The sequence below is a fragment of the Tetrao urogallus genome, assembly GCF_951394365.1.
Source record: "Tetrao urogallus genome assembly, chromosome: 1".
Lineage (NCBI taxonomy): Eukaryota > Metazoa > Chordata > Aves > Galliformes > Phasianidae > Tetrao > Tetrao urogallus.
The window spans coordinates 160,625,960-160,645,863 of record NC_136813.1 but is presented as its reverse complement, the minus strand read 5'-3'; the positions used below and the strand labels follow the sequence as shown (position 1 = coordinate 160,645,863).

The 19,904-nt window shown below is 41.5% G+C and overlaps 1 protein-coding gene across 2 annotated transcripts in view; it reads left to right on the top strand.

The window, feature by feature from the left end:
* Window positions 1-18,905, top strand: part of SRGAP1 (SLIT-ROBO Rho GTPase activating protein 1) — a gene marked incomplete at both ends in the record, with an annotated part of 136,215 nt that extends 117,310 nt beyond the window's left edge. For both annotated transcript variants that reach the window (XM_079549702.1, XM_079549701.1), the window contains 7 exons: window positions 3,678-3,783; window positions 7,137-7,361; window positions 8,035-8,114; window positions 15,203-15,383; window positions 15,904-16,038; window positions 16,161-16,506; window positions 18,528-18,905. In XM_079549702.1, coding sequence (XP_079405828.1) covers window positions 3,678-3,783; window positions 7,137-7,361; window positions 8,035-8,114; window positions 15,203-15,383; window positions 15,904-16,038; window positions 16,161-16,506; window positions 18,528-18,905 — 1,451 coding nt within the window. The remainder of the gene's footprint in view (window positions 1-3,677; window positions 3,784-7,136; window positions 7,362-8,034; window positions 8,115-15,202; window positions 15,384-15,903; window positions 16,039-16,160; window positions 16,507-18,527) is intronic.
* Window positions 18,906-19,904: the final 999 nt, after the last annotated feature.

The window sequence follows — 19,904 nt, the reverse complement described above, 5'->3', positions numbered from 1 at the left end:
GGCTTGAAGTTCTCTCCGTAGAGCATTTCACCACTAGTGAAGGAGAGGTTATATGTAAGACCATGACCAGGAAATGAGTGGTGCTTTTGTAGCATCTTTAACTAAACTGGGACGATAAAGGCATGTGGCCAAATGGCCCAGAGGATTTGGGAAACACCAGCAATTGCTGTCTTGCAAAAGCCTTTCGTTTTCTGTCACCAAAGCACTGAATTTATATATTCAAATACTTATTGCCTTTTACGTGTCCCACTACTTCAGGATTATTGCTTAATTAAACTTCAGTTTGCCTTACATTTTCTTAATGTTACTTAAGATGAATGTATCCTTGTCTTCATTTTTAAGTTATTATTGTTTTGCTTGCATTTGGGGGGCTTCTGTTAGTAATTGTGTTTTCTCCTCTCTTATGCTTCTTACTCTCTTCTGAGGCTGATAATTCACTTCTGGCCTGTTTCACTTTGATGTCTGCCTTTGCGAAAAATTCATTGTGAGATGCCAGATGGTTAAAATGTGTTATTTCTTAAAAAAGAGAAAAGTGTGCATTCACTGTCTCTGCAATAAGCAAAAGTGACACCACCTCTCCAAAACAGACACCAGTGTTTTATCTGTCGTGGAGGTCAAAAATCACACCTTTTATGTAAGTCTTGGATTGCTAGGATTTTTGCCTATCTATTGCTATCGAGAAGTGCTCCTTTGCTTGTGGCTGACGAAGAGGCAGCTGGCTGATAATCTCTTTCATTTCTGCAGTGACGCTGGTATGCTGGATTTGTTCTCCTGGCTGTGAGTTTGATCCTCATAGCTTAGACAGGTCTAGGAGGCAGGTGTGTCAGTCAGTCAAGAGCTCCAGAAGTTTTGTTCTGCTCTGAAGCACAGGAACTATTAAATAAGTAACCATCTGTATTTTTTTGTTTTTACCTAGTAGTAATCTTCATATGATGTTGATATTTGTGTGTTGTTCACATGGATTTCTTTCCTGCCATAGTTAGACAAATCTTGTTGGTTCTCAGTATGTTTGTCCTTGCCAGAAGCTTATTCCATTCTCTGTCTTTGGAAATTAGAGTCTTACCATGTAATTAGAGTAACAAATCAGTTTTCACATTCTGATTCCATTTTCCATTAATGCAACTAATTGCAGTATTTGAACAAGTTGTATAGTATCAATATTTCAGTTTTCTTAAAAAATGGGCAGTAGGTCACTGAGTGCTGAACTAAGGATGACTAAGGATAATTACAGTTCTTCAAAATCAGACTAATAAGGCCTCCAAGAGAAGCACCATGGGAGAGAGAGCACAGTGGCATATACGCTTCGGTATTGGAAAAATGGTGTTAATATGCTTTGGTATTGGCACTGCCAGTGGTTCCTTGCAGCTGCCAGCTTGTGGCCTGGATGACCATTTGGTCCTCAGGTTCTCTTTAGCAGCGCGGCCAGAGGTGATAAGGCAATGCTTCCTTTTTCCTCTGCAGCAGAGCTGCAAATTCTTTTTTCCTGGATGCAGAAGGAGCTCTGTATTCAGTCCTTCTTTCTGACATGTCCAAACACTCATGCACTTTGATACAGGGGCAGCTCTAAAATTCGGTTCCTCACTCTAAAGCAGCACGCAAATACATGATGTTACTAGATACCTCATTTATACCAAATCAGTGCTCAGAAGGACAAACAAACCCTTTGAAATCACATGGAAAGCAAGCAAACTTACCACTTGGCAGAGGTTTGGATTTTCAATAAAGAGGCTTTCATGGAAGCTGGGGCTGGGTTACCAGGAAGGAATTAGAAATACTCACATTTCAGCCTTGTGTGGATAGTTTTTAACAGCTTCATTGCAAAGGAGACCTCCTGGTACCAGTAATGCCCCTACTAGGGCAACTGAGGTAGCTCAGCACATGACCACACATCCAAATTCTTTGTGCCTCCTGTGCCTTGTCTGTGCTGACTGTAGAGACTAGTTCCTGGCCCATACATCCTCTGAAATATGTCTGGAAAGAGCTCGGAAGAGTTGCAGTTGACAGAGACCAGGAGGTTTCTATGCAGTACCTGCATGCCAACATTCAGGGCCGTGCCCCATCTTGGGTTTAGTTTCCTAGATTTAACAAAGCTATTGCATCCACGTTGGCAGCACACAGCTGGAAGGAGCCACTGGACCCACCTGGGAGTCAGGCCAGTGCATTTCTCAGTTCACTGCTGATTTGAATTCAGTGATAACTGAACCTATTTCAGGGCAGGTTTCCAGAACTGTTTGGAAGAGGCAGAACCGCAGCACAAAGCCTTACCAAGTAAAGTCTTTGATGCAGAAAAAAGATCCTGGCTATGTTACAGCTTCCCTGTAGCTTCCCATATCCAGTACGCAGGGTGGGAAAGCTCTGGAGAAGCTGTGTCACAGCACCATGCAGACATGCTGCTGAGACAGGAGTATTCTAGGAACTAACTGAAGCACTTCAGGACCTTCCTCCCCAAACCTCATTCCTTAGAAGACTCACAGATAGGTTTGGCAGGGAGGTAAGGTGAGGTAGAGACTACAAGGCATCACTAGCAGTAATAGCAGCAGCATTTATTGGAAAGAGTAGTCAGGCTCCTTCCACCAAGTTTAGACAGGTGGAGAAAGGCCTTGGGCTAAAAGCAGTGTACATGAGCAGTGGCAAAAGAGCAGCGTGGCACTCTGGTGCAGAAGTGAAGGTGCGTAGCATTAGCATGTCCAAGATACAGTGTGTGCTGGAAAGGGAGAGAACTGCAATTGTTCTGTAGATCTCAGGTGTGCAAACATCTCCAAGGCCCCTGCAGAGGACCCCTGTTCTTAACCAGTGACACATCCCAGAATCTTCTGTTTCCAAGCACATTACTGGTGCGGAGCCAGTGGGATCTCCCATGAGTGCAGACGTAGGAACAGTTTTTGCCTTTCAGTTCACTACACTAGGTAATCCTAATGAAATGCAGTGGATGTCTCTCTGCCGATTCTCTTCTTACGCTTAGATTTTGGTACCAAAATACTGATTATTAAACAGCACTTATTCTTCTAAGAAACAGAAGTCACCGCACATTTTGCTTCTGCAAATAAATTCTTATTGGTAGAATTGGCCATACCAAAGAGAACAAATAAACACATGGAACTCTGCTTACAGTTAACATTGTTATGAAAGCAATTATTTTAAATTTCTACTGTTGCTGGTGGTGAACTGCTATAAAATCAACCAGGAAAGTACATGGGATCTTTGTGTTTGCTGTTTACATCTCAAACAACTTAAGACCTTTGTTCTACTTTGGCTTTAATAGAATTATAGGTGTTCATTAAGAAAACTGATTAGACAAGCCCACTGGTTGGAAAGTTATTGCTGGTATGTATACTTACATACATTGAACTTACATACAGAATGAGTCTGTTTTTGAAACTGGTGGCAAACATGTCTCCTTGATTCCCTCACGTTATTTATGTTCTGTTACTTTGGTTTCATGGACTGCCTAGCTGAGCAAATGACCCAAGGTTTGACTTGGGCAGATTTATCAGGTTCTATATTTAAATATGCTGTTTTTAAACTGTGTGATTTTAATGAGAGAAAAGAAGTCTTTCAGGTCTTACTTTTCTAATAGCGTAATATAAGAAGATATTGTCCACGGGCATGTGGTAGGAAGGGTCAAATTAAGTAGACTGATAAGAAATGTGATTTGAAGTACTTTCTTCTGTTTACAGGAATAGACAATCTCTATGAGAGGGCTCTTCACATCCGCAAACTCCTCCTCACTTTGCCCAGGTCGGTCCTTATAGTGATGAGATACCTCTTTGCCTTCCTCAATCAGTAAGTGTTTTATACTTCTTGGGGATACCGTGTCTTTATCTGCTTTGCTCTACTGGTATCAGTATTCTTTACTCATATTCAGTGTACAGTTTACATTTAAGTTGCATTTAATGCAAAAGATGATCTTTTAATTGACAACAAAAATAGGAGGAAAACGCCAGTTTCTGTTTAAATTAATATTGCATTTGTCCTACAGTGAGCAAGGTTGTAATAAGACAGATTAAAGTAATGTCCAAAATGGAGAGTGCAGTCTACAGCAGTAATGCAAGAAAAATAACTAATGCAAACTTTAGTTACATTTAAAATAATTTATATAATATAGAATTTTTTTCCCCTCAATCTGATTTTGATCTCCTGATGGAAAAAGTAAACGGTGTATTAAAATAACGCAGGCATTGCAGGCTATACATATATATCTATTGCAGCCTATTTAATGCTATGCAGTGCCAGAATGAGATGTGTATTGCCTCTTCTGTTTTCTGTTAATGGGGCTACAAGTACATAAAACATGTATCATCCATGTATGCTTTGATATAAACTGTTTGAAACCTAACAAAACACAGGCAGCTGCTGGAAGGAAGGTTGCATGAGAAAGGGGGAAAGGTCTTTATTGTATTTGAAAAGCTACTTCATTCTTGAAGGAAAAATAAAGATAGTTTGGGCAATTGGTCTCCCTCCAGTTCTTCATAGCCCTCTCTAGTTTTGCTGAGTCCAATATTTTCACTGCAAACTTTTCTTGTTGAGCACTTTGACCTGATTCTTTCTTCCTTCTGCTGTCATATTATCTATTTCCTGTTATATCTGTTTTTGTATTACCTTTTTCCTCTTTTTCTTCTACATTTGCCCTCTGCTGATTCATTCTGTCTTTGCTGCCTTCCCCATTTAATCCTTTCTGTTTGTTCCTATAGAAGCAGGCTCTTTTCAGACAGGTTGTGTGTCTGCTTGTATTAACAGCTGTTCATGTTTCCTTTCTTCTAGTAATTCATGAACCTCTTTCAGGTAATATTTAAAAGAGGGGCAGAGATCCAAAGTTTTGTGAAAGCAGCTATTCATTGAAGACATGAATTCATCACTCAATAGTGACATGGTGTAAATATCTCAAATGCTTATGTTGCAGCTTCTCCTCTGAATAGACATATAGACTGACCAGAGTTATACAAGGTTTTTGGTACGTGGTCATGTTACCTAAATCTATGCTCCCTACACAGCAATGCAATTCAGAAGGAAGGCTAAATCTCTTACTGCCTCCAAACTGCTCTTGTTGCAGCTACAGAAAAAACATTCCCATAGTTTGACTTTCTGCAGTCCAGTTCTGCTTTTTGCATATGTTCATATGGCCAAGAACTCATCAGATTTCATGACTAGAGGTCACCTGGTCTCGCATCCTGCTCAAAGCTTCTAAAGGTAGATCAAGTTGCCCAAGGTCATAACCAGCCAGGTATTTCAAAGGACAGGGAACGCACAGCCTCTCTGGGTAATCTGACCCATTGTTTGGTCAGCCTCACAGTGAACAGTTTTCTTCCTGCTCTCAGCTGGGGTGTCTCTTGCTGTGCCTTGTATCTGTTGCCTCTTATCCCTTTGATGTATACTTCCAAAAAGAGTTTCTCTCTCTCATGCTTGCGATTTTGAAGGTACAAGAATGCAGCTGTGTTTCCTTTTAGTCTTCTCTTCTTAAGGCTAAACAAACCCAGTTCTCCCAATGTTGCTTTGAACCCCTTATGCTCAAGCTCTCTAACCATCTCATTGGACTTGCGTCAGTCTCTCAAAACTAGACTTAGTACCTCATGCCCAGTATAGCATCATTAGCATCATGAGTGCTACGTAGAGTAGAATAATGAATTCCCTGACCTGCTGATTTTGCGTGTCCTAATACAGCTATGTATGCAACTACATCATCATCACCAGAGAACACACTGATGAATCACAACCAACTTCTTGTCCAGCAAAACCCTGGTGTTTTCCACCGACAGCTGCTACACAGCAGTTAGCTCCAGACTATAGTAGCGCATTCCAAGACAGAAGCAGGACCTTGCATTCATCCTTGCTTTAACTTGATAAAGTCCATGTTAATGCATCTCTCCGTTTTGTCAAGGTCCTTCTAAATAGCAACCCTACCCTTCAGTGTATCTCCTGCTCCCCACAGAGTGGCATCATCTGCAAGTTGGTGGAGTGTGCACTCCATCCCATTACCCGGGTCATTCATGGAGACGTTGAACAGTATCAGCCACAGTAGTGAATCCAGAAGAGTATGGGGTGATACCAGTCACCAGCAGAACTTGCCATATTTGTTTTATGTGTTTTTTACGCAAGCATCTTGTACACTCACGAAGTCTTAATCAGCTTACATGTCAGTAGAACATTCTACTTCATTCAGTGCACAAGATATGAAAACATCATGGCATAAATATGGAGACCATGATTAATTTTACAAAGTAGTTATGAAGGCAGTCATTTTAAGCCTCATCAGTTTGTATTGTTTGTACATGGCAAACAGTCGTAAAATTCCTTTTCTAAAGAGAATATACTCCTGTATTTAAATACAACCAGACATGCTAATGCATATGCTGCTTCAGAGTACAGAACAGCACTAAGGTAATGGATGTCTCAGCATTTCCAATTCTTTTCAACTGATCCTGCACCAAACCACTCAAAAGCTAGAATGTCCACTAGAAATTTTGGTGCTTTTGAATACAGGGATAAAGAGCAACTTGTCATTCAAAAAAATTATATTGAAAACTAGTCAGTTTAATTTTCTATAGAAAAGAAGAGCTAGCAAAAATCGATTAATAAGATTAATCAAAACCTTTCCTTTAGTTGCTTCCAAAATGAAACTTCTGTGAGAGCTTCTGAGCACAACACAAGTGTTGCATAGTAAAAACAGAAACTAGAAGTCAGAAGAGTCTTTGCAAGATCACGGGACTCAGTTACCTCAAGAAGAGAATTCAGTCTGAATTAAGTTCATGGCAGGTGGATGGGAGATGTACATCGAGGTCAGATGAGAAATGATATGCCTGTAATACCCATTTAGGATGCAGTCCACTTGGGCTTCCAGGGATAAACACCGATGAGATGGATGCAGCAGCAGTCAGTGCATTTTACATTAGTCCATTAGGTCAGTGTGTACTGTATATAACAGTTTATGAGCATGTGCATAAATGTGTGCTATGTACTCATTCTGTAATGTATGTAAACTGGTGAAGAAATTCACTCTTCTGTTTTGTTGTGTTAAATAGAACTGTGTCAGAGAGCAGGAAATCTCTGCATGGAGACAGAAAATTAAGTTTCTCCAGTTTCCTAAATAAGGTTAGTTGCAGTGCAAAGGTCATTTTTTCTTGATTTTTCTTCTATTACAGCCTTTCACAGTATAGTGATGAAAACATGATGGATCCGTACAATCTGGCCATTTGTTTTGGGCCAACCCTGATGCCTGTTCCAGACATACAAGATCAGGTGTCTTGTCAGGCACACGTGAATGAGATAATCAAAACGATCATCATCCATCATGAGGCTATTTTTCCAGATGCTAAGGAACTTGATGGCCCAGTGTATGAAAAATGCATGGCTGGAGATGACTACTGGTAAGTCAGAACACTATCCTTCTATCTCCTTAATAAAATCATTATTCTGGTTGTCTGGGTAACTCCTATGATAAAGAATCACTTTCAAAGAAGTGTGGAGATTAATGAGAATGTAATTTAGGTTCATATGGGAAGGTTTTAGGTGTAAAACACGTGAAGCAAAGACAGTTACGATGAGGCTCACTACATTTTATGGAAGATGCTAGCCCTGTACTCAGCCAGATGATACCAGAATTCACAGTGTAGTGATCAGAGTTCACTGCCAGATAGGATAATAGCTGACTGGCTGAGAACCACTAGTTCAGAAGGGAGGTGAAACACTTCCAACAAATTTTCTTTTATGATGCGTTCCCCTCCTCTCACACACTTTTCATAAATGAAAGGATTAACAGATTCTTAATAACTGAAGATGTTGTCTGAATGAGAGGTACGTAGACTTCTTCTGAAATTGTATATTCATAGCATGTCATGCAGTTTGTGTTGCACATTACTTTATAACATTATAAGAACACTTTTAAGTAATTGCATGGGAGTGGCATATCACTGATATATGTGGAAGATGTCAGTTACCTCTGGTGGACTACAGGGGAGAGGGGCTGGAGTTGAATGCTCACTGAAGCATCCTTTTCATGGTCTGGTTTCTCTCTCTGCTTGACCTTTTGTTTCCTTTCAGTGACAGCCCATACAGTGAACATGGTACATTAGAGGAAGTGGACCAGGATGCTAGCACAGAGCCCCATACCAGTGAAGACGGTATGCCCATTTTGTTATTGTTTCTTTGATAAAAATAAGTCTTACAGGTGTTTCATGCAGGCAGCCTTCTTCCCTTCCTAATTGTGTCTCATTTGAAAGAAGAGATTTTCAGTCCTGGTGTGCTGTAGCAAAGCCAGCGTTTTTAGTCTTTGTGTTCTTTTTCACTCTGATCTATCTGTGTTTGGCCAGCTGTTTCCTTGTTCTCTTCTGGTTTGCCCTGCAGTCACAGGAAGGGCAAGAGAGAAACTATTTCAGTCAGCAAATACTATTATACCATTTCTGATATAATGTAACATTTTTTGTGATTGTTTTTTGTCTGCAAAAGTCAAACTTAGCAAAAGTACATCTTCAAATATTTTATTTAAGGGTTATTTGTCATTCAAAATGCTCTATTTTGATATAGGTGTAAAAGCTGCTGCCATCTAGGAGACTTTTAACTACTGAAAAACATATATTCACTCCAAGTAAAACTTCTGAACAAGTTATTCACAATACTGATCATAGGCACTATGAAAGTTTCAGATATCACTGATATCCATGAAAAATTTGATGCATTTTGTATGAATTCTTTTTAACTAGATTCCATAAATAATAAAGATCTGTTTGACTGTGACATACTTCAGTTGAACCATCCCTCTCATAAACTTCTGCCTGGTTTACAAGCAATTGTAACAGATGAAAGGTGGTGTCAAAATTGTTAAGTAGCCAGTTGGAGGAGAAGGAATAAAATATTGCTTCCTGTAGAGAAGAGCTGCAGTGTGAATTCACTGCAGATGTGTCCAGCGGGCAACTCAGAGAGTAATAAGGACACTTGCACTTATAGCCAGTGCAAACAAAAGGTACCTCTTTACCATATTAGAGGATGCATGGAAGGAGGGAAGAGGTAGAGAGGGGAGAGGGAGAGGAGGAAGGAAGCTACAGCAAGAAAGGAAATTATTTCTTTTTTTAAAAAGTAATATATGAGGGACATTAGATAGGAGCTGGGAAAACTGCCATAGAGGAGGGAAACAGTAAGAGTTTCCTGTAGGAAACTTAACTACATTGGTCCTAATGCACACAAAACATGCAGGCAGTGTAGCTGTGTCTGTCTGCTTTGTCATGGAGACAGGCTGCGTCTGATTGCGACAGATTGCCTGTCTCTTCCCTTTGCTGGGGTGAGGAGAAGCAGGCAGAGTCTTATCAATGCACCTGTTTGGAGAGGAAGCACAGTTGAGTGGATAAGCATCATATAGGGATAAAAAAACTGAAAGGAGAATAAAAGTCTCATGTTATTTTTCTGCCTGTGTTTATGCCCATGCCTACACATAGTGTTTATGAGTGAGCCTGTACATGTGATCATCTTAACCTATGTAGAGCTAAAAGAACTTTCTTTATACAGTACAGCACCATTAAATGATGTGAACAAACTCATAAATACACCTTATCTTTCCAAGGCAGCATAGCTGTACTTTGGGATACATCCTTCTATTGGAAGTACCAAGCCAGATCAGAAGCTGAAGAATTCCATCTGCCTCTCATTTAGAGCATAAATGAAGTAAGCAGTGAAATGCAGCAGTATGTAAGGGCCAACTGTGGGGGCCCATGGCCAAAATGACAGACAGTATTAAATGGGCAGGGAACAAAAGTGCAGTTTTTCATCTGCAGATGGAAGTGGTTACCTCCAAACCAAGCTTAGGAAAGATGAAAACATCAGAGGAGTAAGAACGTCCCTATTGAGGCTATGAAAATATGTAGTGTGTCACCCGGGGCTCAGTAATTGTGGGCTCTACCCCACCATTTGTCATAGAAGCAGTTTTACATTACTGTTCTGTTGCTACTTGTATTACAACTGTGTCCTTGATGGAAACAAACCCTGAAGAAAAGAGCTGTCAACAGAACAGAGAAATCAAGCTGCTGGATATGTGTGGTTTTTTGTTCACCAGATGGGCCAGCAATTAGTTGTCCCATCACACCTTTTTAATGCATTCAGTATTGAAAGGAAGCAGACATTTGTGCTTACAGCAAAATAATTGTTAGCACAAAAATATTTCTAATCTAGCAAAATACTGTTGCAAAGACAAAGATTAGCAAGCCTCTGGGTTGCACACAAAGCCCTGTTGGCCTTCAGTTCTCACTCAGCCTGCAAGCTTGAACTTTTTTCGTTTCCATAGATGGGAGCTTTCAGTTATAATAGCTCCTTTTTCTAATGTAGGCTACAAGCACTAAATTAAGTGCATTTACCATCTCACATTTATTCCAACATGCATATTTACATATTTCTTGAGACAGATCTTTTTATTAAATGTTCTTTGTACCAAATGTGAGAATAGATGAGAATAGTGCAGTTTGCATGTCGAATCTCATGAGGGCCACTGATCAACCTGTGGTGGACCTAAAAAGCCTGGAGTATTTGGGGGAATCGAGGGTGACTGATTCATTGATTATAGACTGGATTTGCCACTGGTGTGTGGACAAGGGGAGATATGGGGTTGTTGTATTGATCAGACACGTGGTGCACACCCTGCTGGGAGATGAAAGAAGCAAATTCTGTAAATTTCAATTAACGCTGAAAATCTGATGAGGTTTATGCTGAAATGTTCTGTGTGTACCCAAGACCAAGGAGCCAACCTCATAGGAATTACAGGGTTATTGAAACATAATCCAGAGGCTATGATCAAAAGCTAAAGGATTTATTTTTCTGTTATTGTTGCTTTAAGAATTGCTTGCTATATAAACTTGAACTGCATGTGAATCTCTCTGCTCTTAGGAGAACAAACCCATCTGTATTTGCTAGTTCAGCAGCACTAGGAGTATTTAATTACAATTTACAGAACAACCAGACTTTAAAAATTAAAAGATTTAATATGTCTACAGAGGTAACATCTGGAGGCTTGGAGAAAAGATGGCTGCAACTTGTAATTGAGCATATAAATACTTCATAACTGCTCAGTTTTAAGCATATAAGTAGTCATTTTTCTGAGGCCATTCGTCTTTGTTTATTTCTGTTGATCACTGGAAAGGGAAAAGAAAAGGAGAAAATTATGCATTACATTTCATGATGCATTACAGTGCATGATACTAAACCAGATCTGGAGGTTGGTGGTCCTGCTTGTGGCAGGGGAAATGGAACCAGATGATCCTTGGGGTCCCTTCCAACCCAAACCATTCTATGATTCTGTGCTGCATTTTACTGTAGTGTTTCTGGGTTTTTGTGAATATGGGTAAAGTATCCCTATTAGGGAAAACACATACCTTTCTTTTTCCTCCTAAATCTGGAAATGAAAGTCTAATTTGTGAAGTTTGGAACATTTGTACTCACGCGTAAACACTGAAAAATCTATCTGTAATTTTGCAACAGAACATTTTCCTGAAAGTGCCTCTACAGTAAAGATTCAAACAATGAAGGATGCTGTTTATGTTTTGCTCAAGCAGTCTTTAGAATACTTTTTTTACCTGCTGGATTTTTTTTTGTTCCTGTTGGGATGTATGAAAAGGCATAACTAGATTTGTTTTCAAAGGAAGTAAATGAGAATTTCCTGAGGAAATCAAACAGATGGGTCATTTCTCCTGGGAAAACATGCATACAGTTAATGTCATGCTGTTCATAGATATCTCATAAACATAGGATAAGAATTGAGACGGTAGTTCTGCAGGAGACAAAAATTAAAGGGACGTGGAAGGCTCTGAGTTATTGCTGTGTCCCCACCATGTAATGTTTGTATTATTTTTCAGTAGTTCATTCTGCTAAAACCTTTCCTACCAACATTTCTTTGCACTGCTGTCCTGAGGACAAGATTTTGCAGTAGCAAAGCTACTTTTCTGTGGCGGGGTAAAGAAGAGGCAGAAGAGATCAGGAGATAGGAGATAGCTTCTTCCCAGAGGATGTCAGGACACAGTGTATTCCCCACAGGCAGGGTACCCCCGGGGTAACTGAGGATGTGTACAGCAGCGGCGACCCTCCTGAAAAGTGCAGAGAGTCATTGTCCCTCTCAGCCTTAGCTCCTCATGGCCCAAGGTGCAGAGAGCAATCTGATGCCACCCTAACGCTGTCACCACTGCAGGGAGGTACATCTGGAACTGACATTGCAGAGTTAAAATTAGCACTTATGTTTCCTATGCCTATTCTGCTTTCCCCTGGAGAACTTCTGGGTTTGGACAGCTCTGCTTAGTGTCCATCTGACCTTCACTTCTGAGCACACCACAACGTAACGGTAGTAATCACAACAGAACTCAGGATCATAAAGAAATGAGAACAAAGCTGACTGTAATCAAGTCCCTAAAGCTTCTCCCACAGTACTTAGGTTTGTCCTAATTTTTCACTGCCTTATCTTTGACTGAATCACTGGAGATGATTGCTGGTGAGATCATATGTGTCACCAAATGCTCCTTGCTGCTCTAGGCAGATGCCCCCAGGTATTGACAGAGCAGTGCAATTACATTTCCCTCCAAGCTGTCAATTTTGCTGTTAGACACTGCAGTTCTGTACCACGCAGAGTTTGAAATACAGATCCCAAATTCAGCTTTCATTGCCTTTGCTTTCTTTGAAAAATATTTGTCTGCCAGTCGGTAACCTTGGTATTAAATGGCTTAGCTTCTCAACATGCATTTATTTCTAAGAGTAACTGTGATGATACTTTGGTTTTGAAGATCAGAGTTTGACCTATATGAATTGCTAACATTAATTGCTGTTCAAAAAATAAAACCTGAATGCGGTTTGCTACAGGAAAGTTCTATCCTTGTAACAGGAATATTCAAGCAAGGAAAACTCCCCTTTCAAAACATTAACACCTGTCTGAATGTATTTTCAGTTCCATTAATAAAACTGTGAGATTTACTGGCATTTCCTCCATGAAGAAGCAGGATTTGTTTCTGAAGTCTGTCAGACATCTCAAAAGTCACATCTGTTATCCGTACATTACCAGTTCATGCACCTCTGACATGATTCTGCTAAGGCACTGGCACAGGTTGCCCATAGAGTTGGTGGCTGCCCCATCCTTGCAGACACTCAAGGTCAGGCTGGGGAGGCTCTGAGCAGCCTGATGGAGCTGTAGCTGTCCCTGTTCATTGCAGGGAGTTGCAATGAGGTTTTTTTTTCCAACTCAAAAGATGGTATAAAAATATGTCAGTCTGTAGTGAGGTGCAGGCAATGGAGATACGGATTTCCATTGTGTGCTATGCTTGCATTAGCGTAATTCCACTGAGGGAAATACTCTTAATTCTGGTTCAGTCCATTAATTGTAAAGAAGAAGACATTTAGACCTGCACACTCTAGTATGGGATACTATACGATATCTGTTGAAATTAGCAGAGAAGCAGGAAATCCCATAATGAGTCAACTTAGGGGCTTATCAGTCAGTCCAGTATTTGTGACCCTTATCAGTTCACAGAATGTCAGAGAAAATCATGTCTGGGCAACTTGGGATCTTCTTATTCGCTGGAAAAATTGGTGGTTTTTTTGGTTTGTTTTGTTTGTTTGTTTTGACGGGGTGTTGGGTTTCTTTTTTGTAATTGTTTTGTTGTTTTTTTAGCATTTCCAATTATTACCCATTAGTGAGCAAGTCACTCTCTGAAACCTGGGCGCTTCTGCTTCTGATTTCTTGACCCATTATTCCATAGCCCATTAGCTTGCTTGTTGGCTTAGTCATCTCCATACAGTCTTGTCCTTTTGAGTTCTACCTGAATTCAGTAATACCTTTGTGTAATGAGTTGTACAAGAAATATGCATGACATGTAAAAACAGTGTTTCCTTCTATCAGTGTTAGGTTATTGCAATTCAGTTTAATATTGCTTTCTTAGAACACGATGCAAGATAAACAGGAACATTTAATTTGCTTTCTCTTCCCATGGTAGTAGTGTCTTTCCATGCCTGTACCAGCTCTGTCACATCTGTACTTCATGTTAAAGGTAGAATAGGTAGAATATCTAGAAACACAAACAAGATTTTATGTTAGAATGCATTACTAATGTACACACCAGCATTAAATTTTTCCAGATTTCCCAGATTGTTTCCATTTATGCTCCCTTTATTCTCACTTTGCTTAAAGACAGGAAAAAAAAAAGAAACCTCTCACCACCCCTGGGGAATGCCTGCCAGTGAGCCATCCACCAGTGGGGTTGCTTTGAAGAATTAACTCTGTTATTGCCAAGTTCTTAGTTGCATTTATGTAATTGATTTCTTCTAGTGTGCACTACTTTTGTGTTGTAGAAGTTATTTCCCCATGCCCCTATGTGCTACCTCAGGAAAGCTCCTGGTGTTACAGCTCTGACCACACTATGTCCACTTTCCTATGTCCACTCTGTGCACCCTGCAGTTTGCTACAGTGCGGCCACACAAACAGCAGGGCACCAGACAGCCTTCTGTGGGCTGGGCAAGTCATTAAAACAAATAGCTGCGAACTGTGGCCTCAATAAAGGTACAGTCATTATGTTTGCTTACTGCAGGATGAAGTTAATTTTAAAATGTACAAAATGTTGTCATAAAGAGACAGTGGCTTTTATTACACCCCGGCCCTTTGGGGAATTACTGCCTCAGCGATTTCAATTTTCACCAGACAGAAAGTTGCTATGCTAGTCATTAGCCCAGCTGTTAATTTCTACCTAAATTTCATTCTGGTTGTATTAAAAAAAAATGGTTATTTCAGAGGTCCTACTTTGAGTTACTCAAACCAACAGTGTATTAATTTTTAAGATGGTATTTTGCAGAATTGTCTTCAGGCATTCTCATTGTCTTTATCACACTGCTTCCTCAGATCTCCAGTTATTCAGTTTGTTCATCTTACATTCAGAGGTCCTCATTGCCTTGCCTCCATCCCACACCCAGCCATGAAAGAGCCCTTGCTCTGTAGGTTGAGCCCTCTCTGCCACCAACAGCTGTTGTGCCACTGGAGTCTGCTGTTATGTACCCAAATGTTTCATGCTTTGGGCACAGATGGTGTTTCATCGTAAAGGACACGTTGCAGTGACTGCTTGAAGTCTGCCTTAGCTCAACTGAGCTCTTGTCAGCTCTGCTCAGTAAGAGTGAGCATGAAGAAAATGCAGTAAGTGGGTTTGATGAAGCCAAAGTGCACTCTGTGGAATCTGATAACCACTCTTTTTCCCTCCCTACCCAGAGTGCGAGCCCATAGAAGCTATAGCCAAGTTTGACTACATTGGAAGATCTGCACGAGAACTCTCATTCAAAAAAGGAGCTTCCCTTCTCCTGTATCATCGAGCATCTGAAGACTGGTGGGAAGGAAGGCACAATGGGATCGATGGCCTTGTCCCTCACCAGTACATAGTGGTGCAAGATATGTAAGCAGCGTCTAGTACAACAGGGCTCTTGGTGGGGTGTAAATACTGAAGCAATTAACAAGTCATTTCCAAATGAGATAGTGCTTTGAAGGCTCAGATAGGTTAAACATTTGCCTTCTAAGCAGCATCCCTCTGTCTCTATTACCTCAATTCACAGTTCATTAAGAGATAGGTGCTGCTGCACCTGTTTTAATCTGCCTATCTGTTTCTAGCAGTTGCTAATAGTTAACTTCAAAATAGCAGGGGGTGGAGAAGAGCAGCCCTGAGCTCTTGTTTTACAGTATTAAGAACGTGCATCGCCAAGGATGACAAGGTTGTTGTTTACGGAAAGGTTGCATGCAGACAGAAAGAGCTCAGTAATCAGAAGGATTATAAGTGATTTTTGGAGACTCAGAGAGGCTGCAGTGCATTATAACATGCTTGGAATTTCTTAAAGGGGATTAACACCTGGGAGTGCCAAGATGCTCTCTGTCACACCTGATTCTCCAACCTCTAATCTCACTATGTGTGTTCTGCTCAGGGATGATACTTTCTCCGATACACTGAGCCAAAAAGCAGACAGCGAGGCCAGCAGTGGACCTATAACTGAGGACAAGTCATCATCAAAGGACATGAATTCTCCCACAGATCGTCATTCTGACGTATATTTAGGAAGGTAAGTTTGAGCATAACAGGTTTTTACTGGCACTGCTCACAGCTCAGATGATACACCAATTCTGGACATGTTTGTGGTGGATCATTACAACTCGTACTGTGACTGCTTGTTCATTCATACAGGCAAAGAAAGAGATCAGAACCTCCACCTCCTCTAAGGCGCCCCGGCAGAAGCAGTGATGGTCACTGCCCAGTTCACCCCCCTCACCCTCTCTCCAATTCATCCGTGGAGCTGGGATCCCCCAACCTGGCGACTCACTGCAGTCCCAGAGCCCTCCTTCAGAACCGCAACCTCAATGCAGACAGCCCTGAGAGGAGACGTAGGCCTGGGCATGGCAGTCTCACCAACATCAGTAGGCATGATTCTCTGAAGAAGATTGATAGCCCTCCAATCAGAAGATCTACGTCGTCTGGTCAGTATACAGGTTTCAATGATCATAAGCCACTGGACCCAGAGTCAATAGCTCAGGTTTGTACCTTTTTTTCCCCACTCACTCTGCTTTTAATAGGGGCAGATCTCAGTGAACAGCATAGCGTGGGTGGAGGGGGGGTGTACACTAGTATGAGTGTGCAGGAGAATATCCTACTTAGCTTTCTAAACAGTGCATGTGAAGGAAAACGCATTAAGAGATCCTGATGGAGAAGCACAAGGGGAATAGATGTTGCACAAGCAATAAAAAGAGATAATTTCCTGTTACACCATAACGAAATTGCCTCTGCCACACACTCTGCTAGGATAATAAATGATTGCAATGGTTACGTAAGTCTCTGTGCTCTGAAGAAGGCAAGCCTAATCTAACATGCATGTAATTAGTGTTCAATTATTTCTGAGTGTTAACGGTACGCAGCAAAGTGCTTTGACTGGCTAGTAGCTGCCTTTGCCGTTCAAAGCACAGATTTACGTTCTGGAGTCGTGTGAAGTGTAGATCATATTTAGCTTTCATATAGATCATACGTGGTTCTGCAGTACAATTATTTGGTGCTTGTAGTTGTTCCTTAGAACGTAAAATGCAAGAAGTTGCCCTGTTGTAAATCCATATGGTCCCCATGAGAACCCTTCAACAGTGTCATTCCTATCAGTGAAATGATAAGAAGGGTGGAAGAGAGCACCCGATCATCACATTGGTCATTGTGGAAGTAGGAAGAAATGCTTTGTGGTGAGGATGCTGAGGGACTGGTAGCCCAGCAAGATTGTGGATGCCTCCCCTCGGAAGCATTCAGGGCTAGGCTGGATGGGGCTTTGAACAACCTGGTATAGAGGGAGGTACCCCTGCCTATAGCAGGGGGTTGGAACTATGTGATCTTAAAGGTCCCTTCCAACACAAACCACTGCATGATTCTATGACTGTGCAAAACTGGTAATAGGGAGCTCTTGAATAAATTAATACTGCTGTCTTCAAAACTCAGGTTTTGTCTAGATAGTATAACATGATTACTGGGGGCACCCTGAGGGTACAATATGATTGCAGAAGTATTTTCCAATAACACTGGCATTCATGTTTTAAAATTTCATGTACTGACAACGCTTGCTTTCAAACTCAGCTTCCAACAAGGGACACAGGGAACTGTCATGGTTGGCTCAGAAAGCTGAACCAATACAAGAGAGTTAGAAAATCTAGATGTTGTTACTGTTTTGTTTTACTCTAAGTTGTTTATTTACTTTTCTTGAGCCACACGTAGTGCTGTTTGGCTCAAGCTATCATTCTTCATGCCTAAACTGGTGATAATTTGGCTGTGAAAGAACCTGAACTTTGCTTAACCTATGTGAAGGTTCTTGTGAGTAAGCAAGGAACATTAGATACTTAACCTCAGTTCTATCTCAATACCACTAAGAATAAATAAACCAGTGCTGGTGCTTTCTTTCAATATTTTTGTGCTGGAAAACCTAATAGAAAACAATCAGTTTCTAAGATAAGCTCATGGAACAATGATATCTTGCAGTTTTTCTGCTTAAAATTTAACTTAGAGAAACAGGAGAGAAGAGCTGGCAGACATGCAGGCACGACTTCCTTAGAAAGCGTGGTTCGTAACCCCTGTAGGCAGTACCCATGCTGAACACCTGAGTGGTGAGGGTTGCAGCCAACTAAGAGCCAGCAAATGGGACAAAATCTAAAGAGCTGGCGTTACCCCAAAGATGCAGGAAATCTCAGTTAAATAAAAATGCCATGAAGCAGATGTTCACTGCCCTGTCGCCTAATAAAATTATTTCCAGGTTTGGGCTTAATGGATTTTTTTAACAGTTGAGATGAATTTTGATGAATGTCACGTAAGCAGGTTAAATTTTGCAGCGTTCAGCCAGACCGCAGACTTGTCAGTTGTAACGTCTTTCGCATAAATCTGGCGCACATTGGCTTTAGCACTCTGATATTCATTAAAGAGAGGAGTGCCGGCAAGTTAATCGCTGCATTTTGCACCCCTCCCTGCTCCTCCTGCTCTGTGCGTTCAGTAGCAGCTCCAGTGACGTGCCGCTGTCTCTGTGCTCTGACCCAGGACATTGAGGAGACGATGAACACGGCGCTGAACGAGCTCCGGGAGCTGGAGCGGCAGAGCTCCGCCAAGCACGCGCCCGACGTCGTGCTGGACACCTTGGAGCAGATGAAGAACAGCCCCACTCCCGCCACCTCCACGGAGTCACTGAGCCCTCTCCATAGCGTGGTTTTACGGAGCTCCGAGCCTCAGATTCGCCGTAGCACTAGTTCTTCCAGTGACACCATGAGTACTTTCAAGCCCATGGTGGCCCCTAGAATGGGAGTGCAGCTGAAACCTCCCGCTCTTAGGCCAAAACCTATTGTTCTTCCAAAAACAAACCCTAGCATAGGGCCTTCCCCTCCTTCCCAGGGTCCGGCAGACAAATCTTGCACAATGTAGAAGCTCAGCCACCCACGGTGCCCGGCTGGAGTATGCTAGGGAAAGAGATGGATTAACGATAGAAGTCAGGGCTCCATGACATCATTTGTTCATGTTTATAACTGGAGAGGCTTTGTTTTTCAGTGTTCTTGAATGTATTGTCTGAAAGTAGCTACATTAACATGGGCATTTGTATTTTGTATGGTTTCAATTAAAAGAAGAACTGGACGATTGTGCATCATTTTAAAAGAAAACAAACATACACTTACTTGAAAACTTGATGCTGCACCGTTTGTAATAAAATCAACACGGATCACAAACAGCTTGCCACGTTGTACCGTATTTCACAGTCTTACTGTAACTATGTAATAACAGATCCCGCACAAAAGTAAGGGGCAGGGAGGGGGGTGTCAGAGAGGTGGAACCTCTCATCTCTGGGTCACCAAAACAATTCTGAAGCAAGTTAGGAAGAGCTGAAATACAGCATGTGAGGGTTAAGTGTCGGTGTGGAATGTCTAAGTCATCTCAGGCCACAGTTCCTATTTAAGACACACACAAAGAAAAAAAGCCACCACAGCTCTCACAATTGGCACCAGTTTTTAGCTTTCTTGTTGTCGGTCTCACTTTGGGACAGGTGCTGAATAGACCTGGAGATCACACTGCTCTGCTCTCACTGATAAAAAGCAGCATCCCAGGTCACAGCTAACGCATTTCCAGGATAGTATCAAGAAACTCCTCTCGCCACCAACCTAGACCTTGATTCCCTGACACTGCATTTTTCACAAAAGCTAACTTCATTTAAAGTTGCTAGCTGGGCGAGCCAGGCTCTGGGAAGCGTGAGGCTGTTGGTCCGCTTGGCAGGCTGGTAGGCAGTTAAAAGGATCAGCTACGCAGTCATTCAGCAAAGTATCCCATTGACTTCATTGCTCAGTGGCAGACTGAAAATGTGATCTGAGCTGCAGCAGTCAGAGTTTGAGCTGCCCCAGTGCTGCTGGTTGTCTCTCAGCACTGTGCTGACTG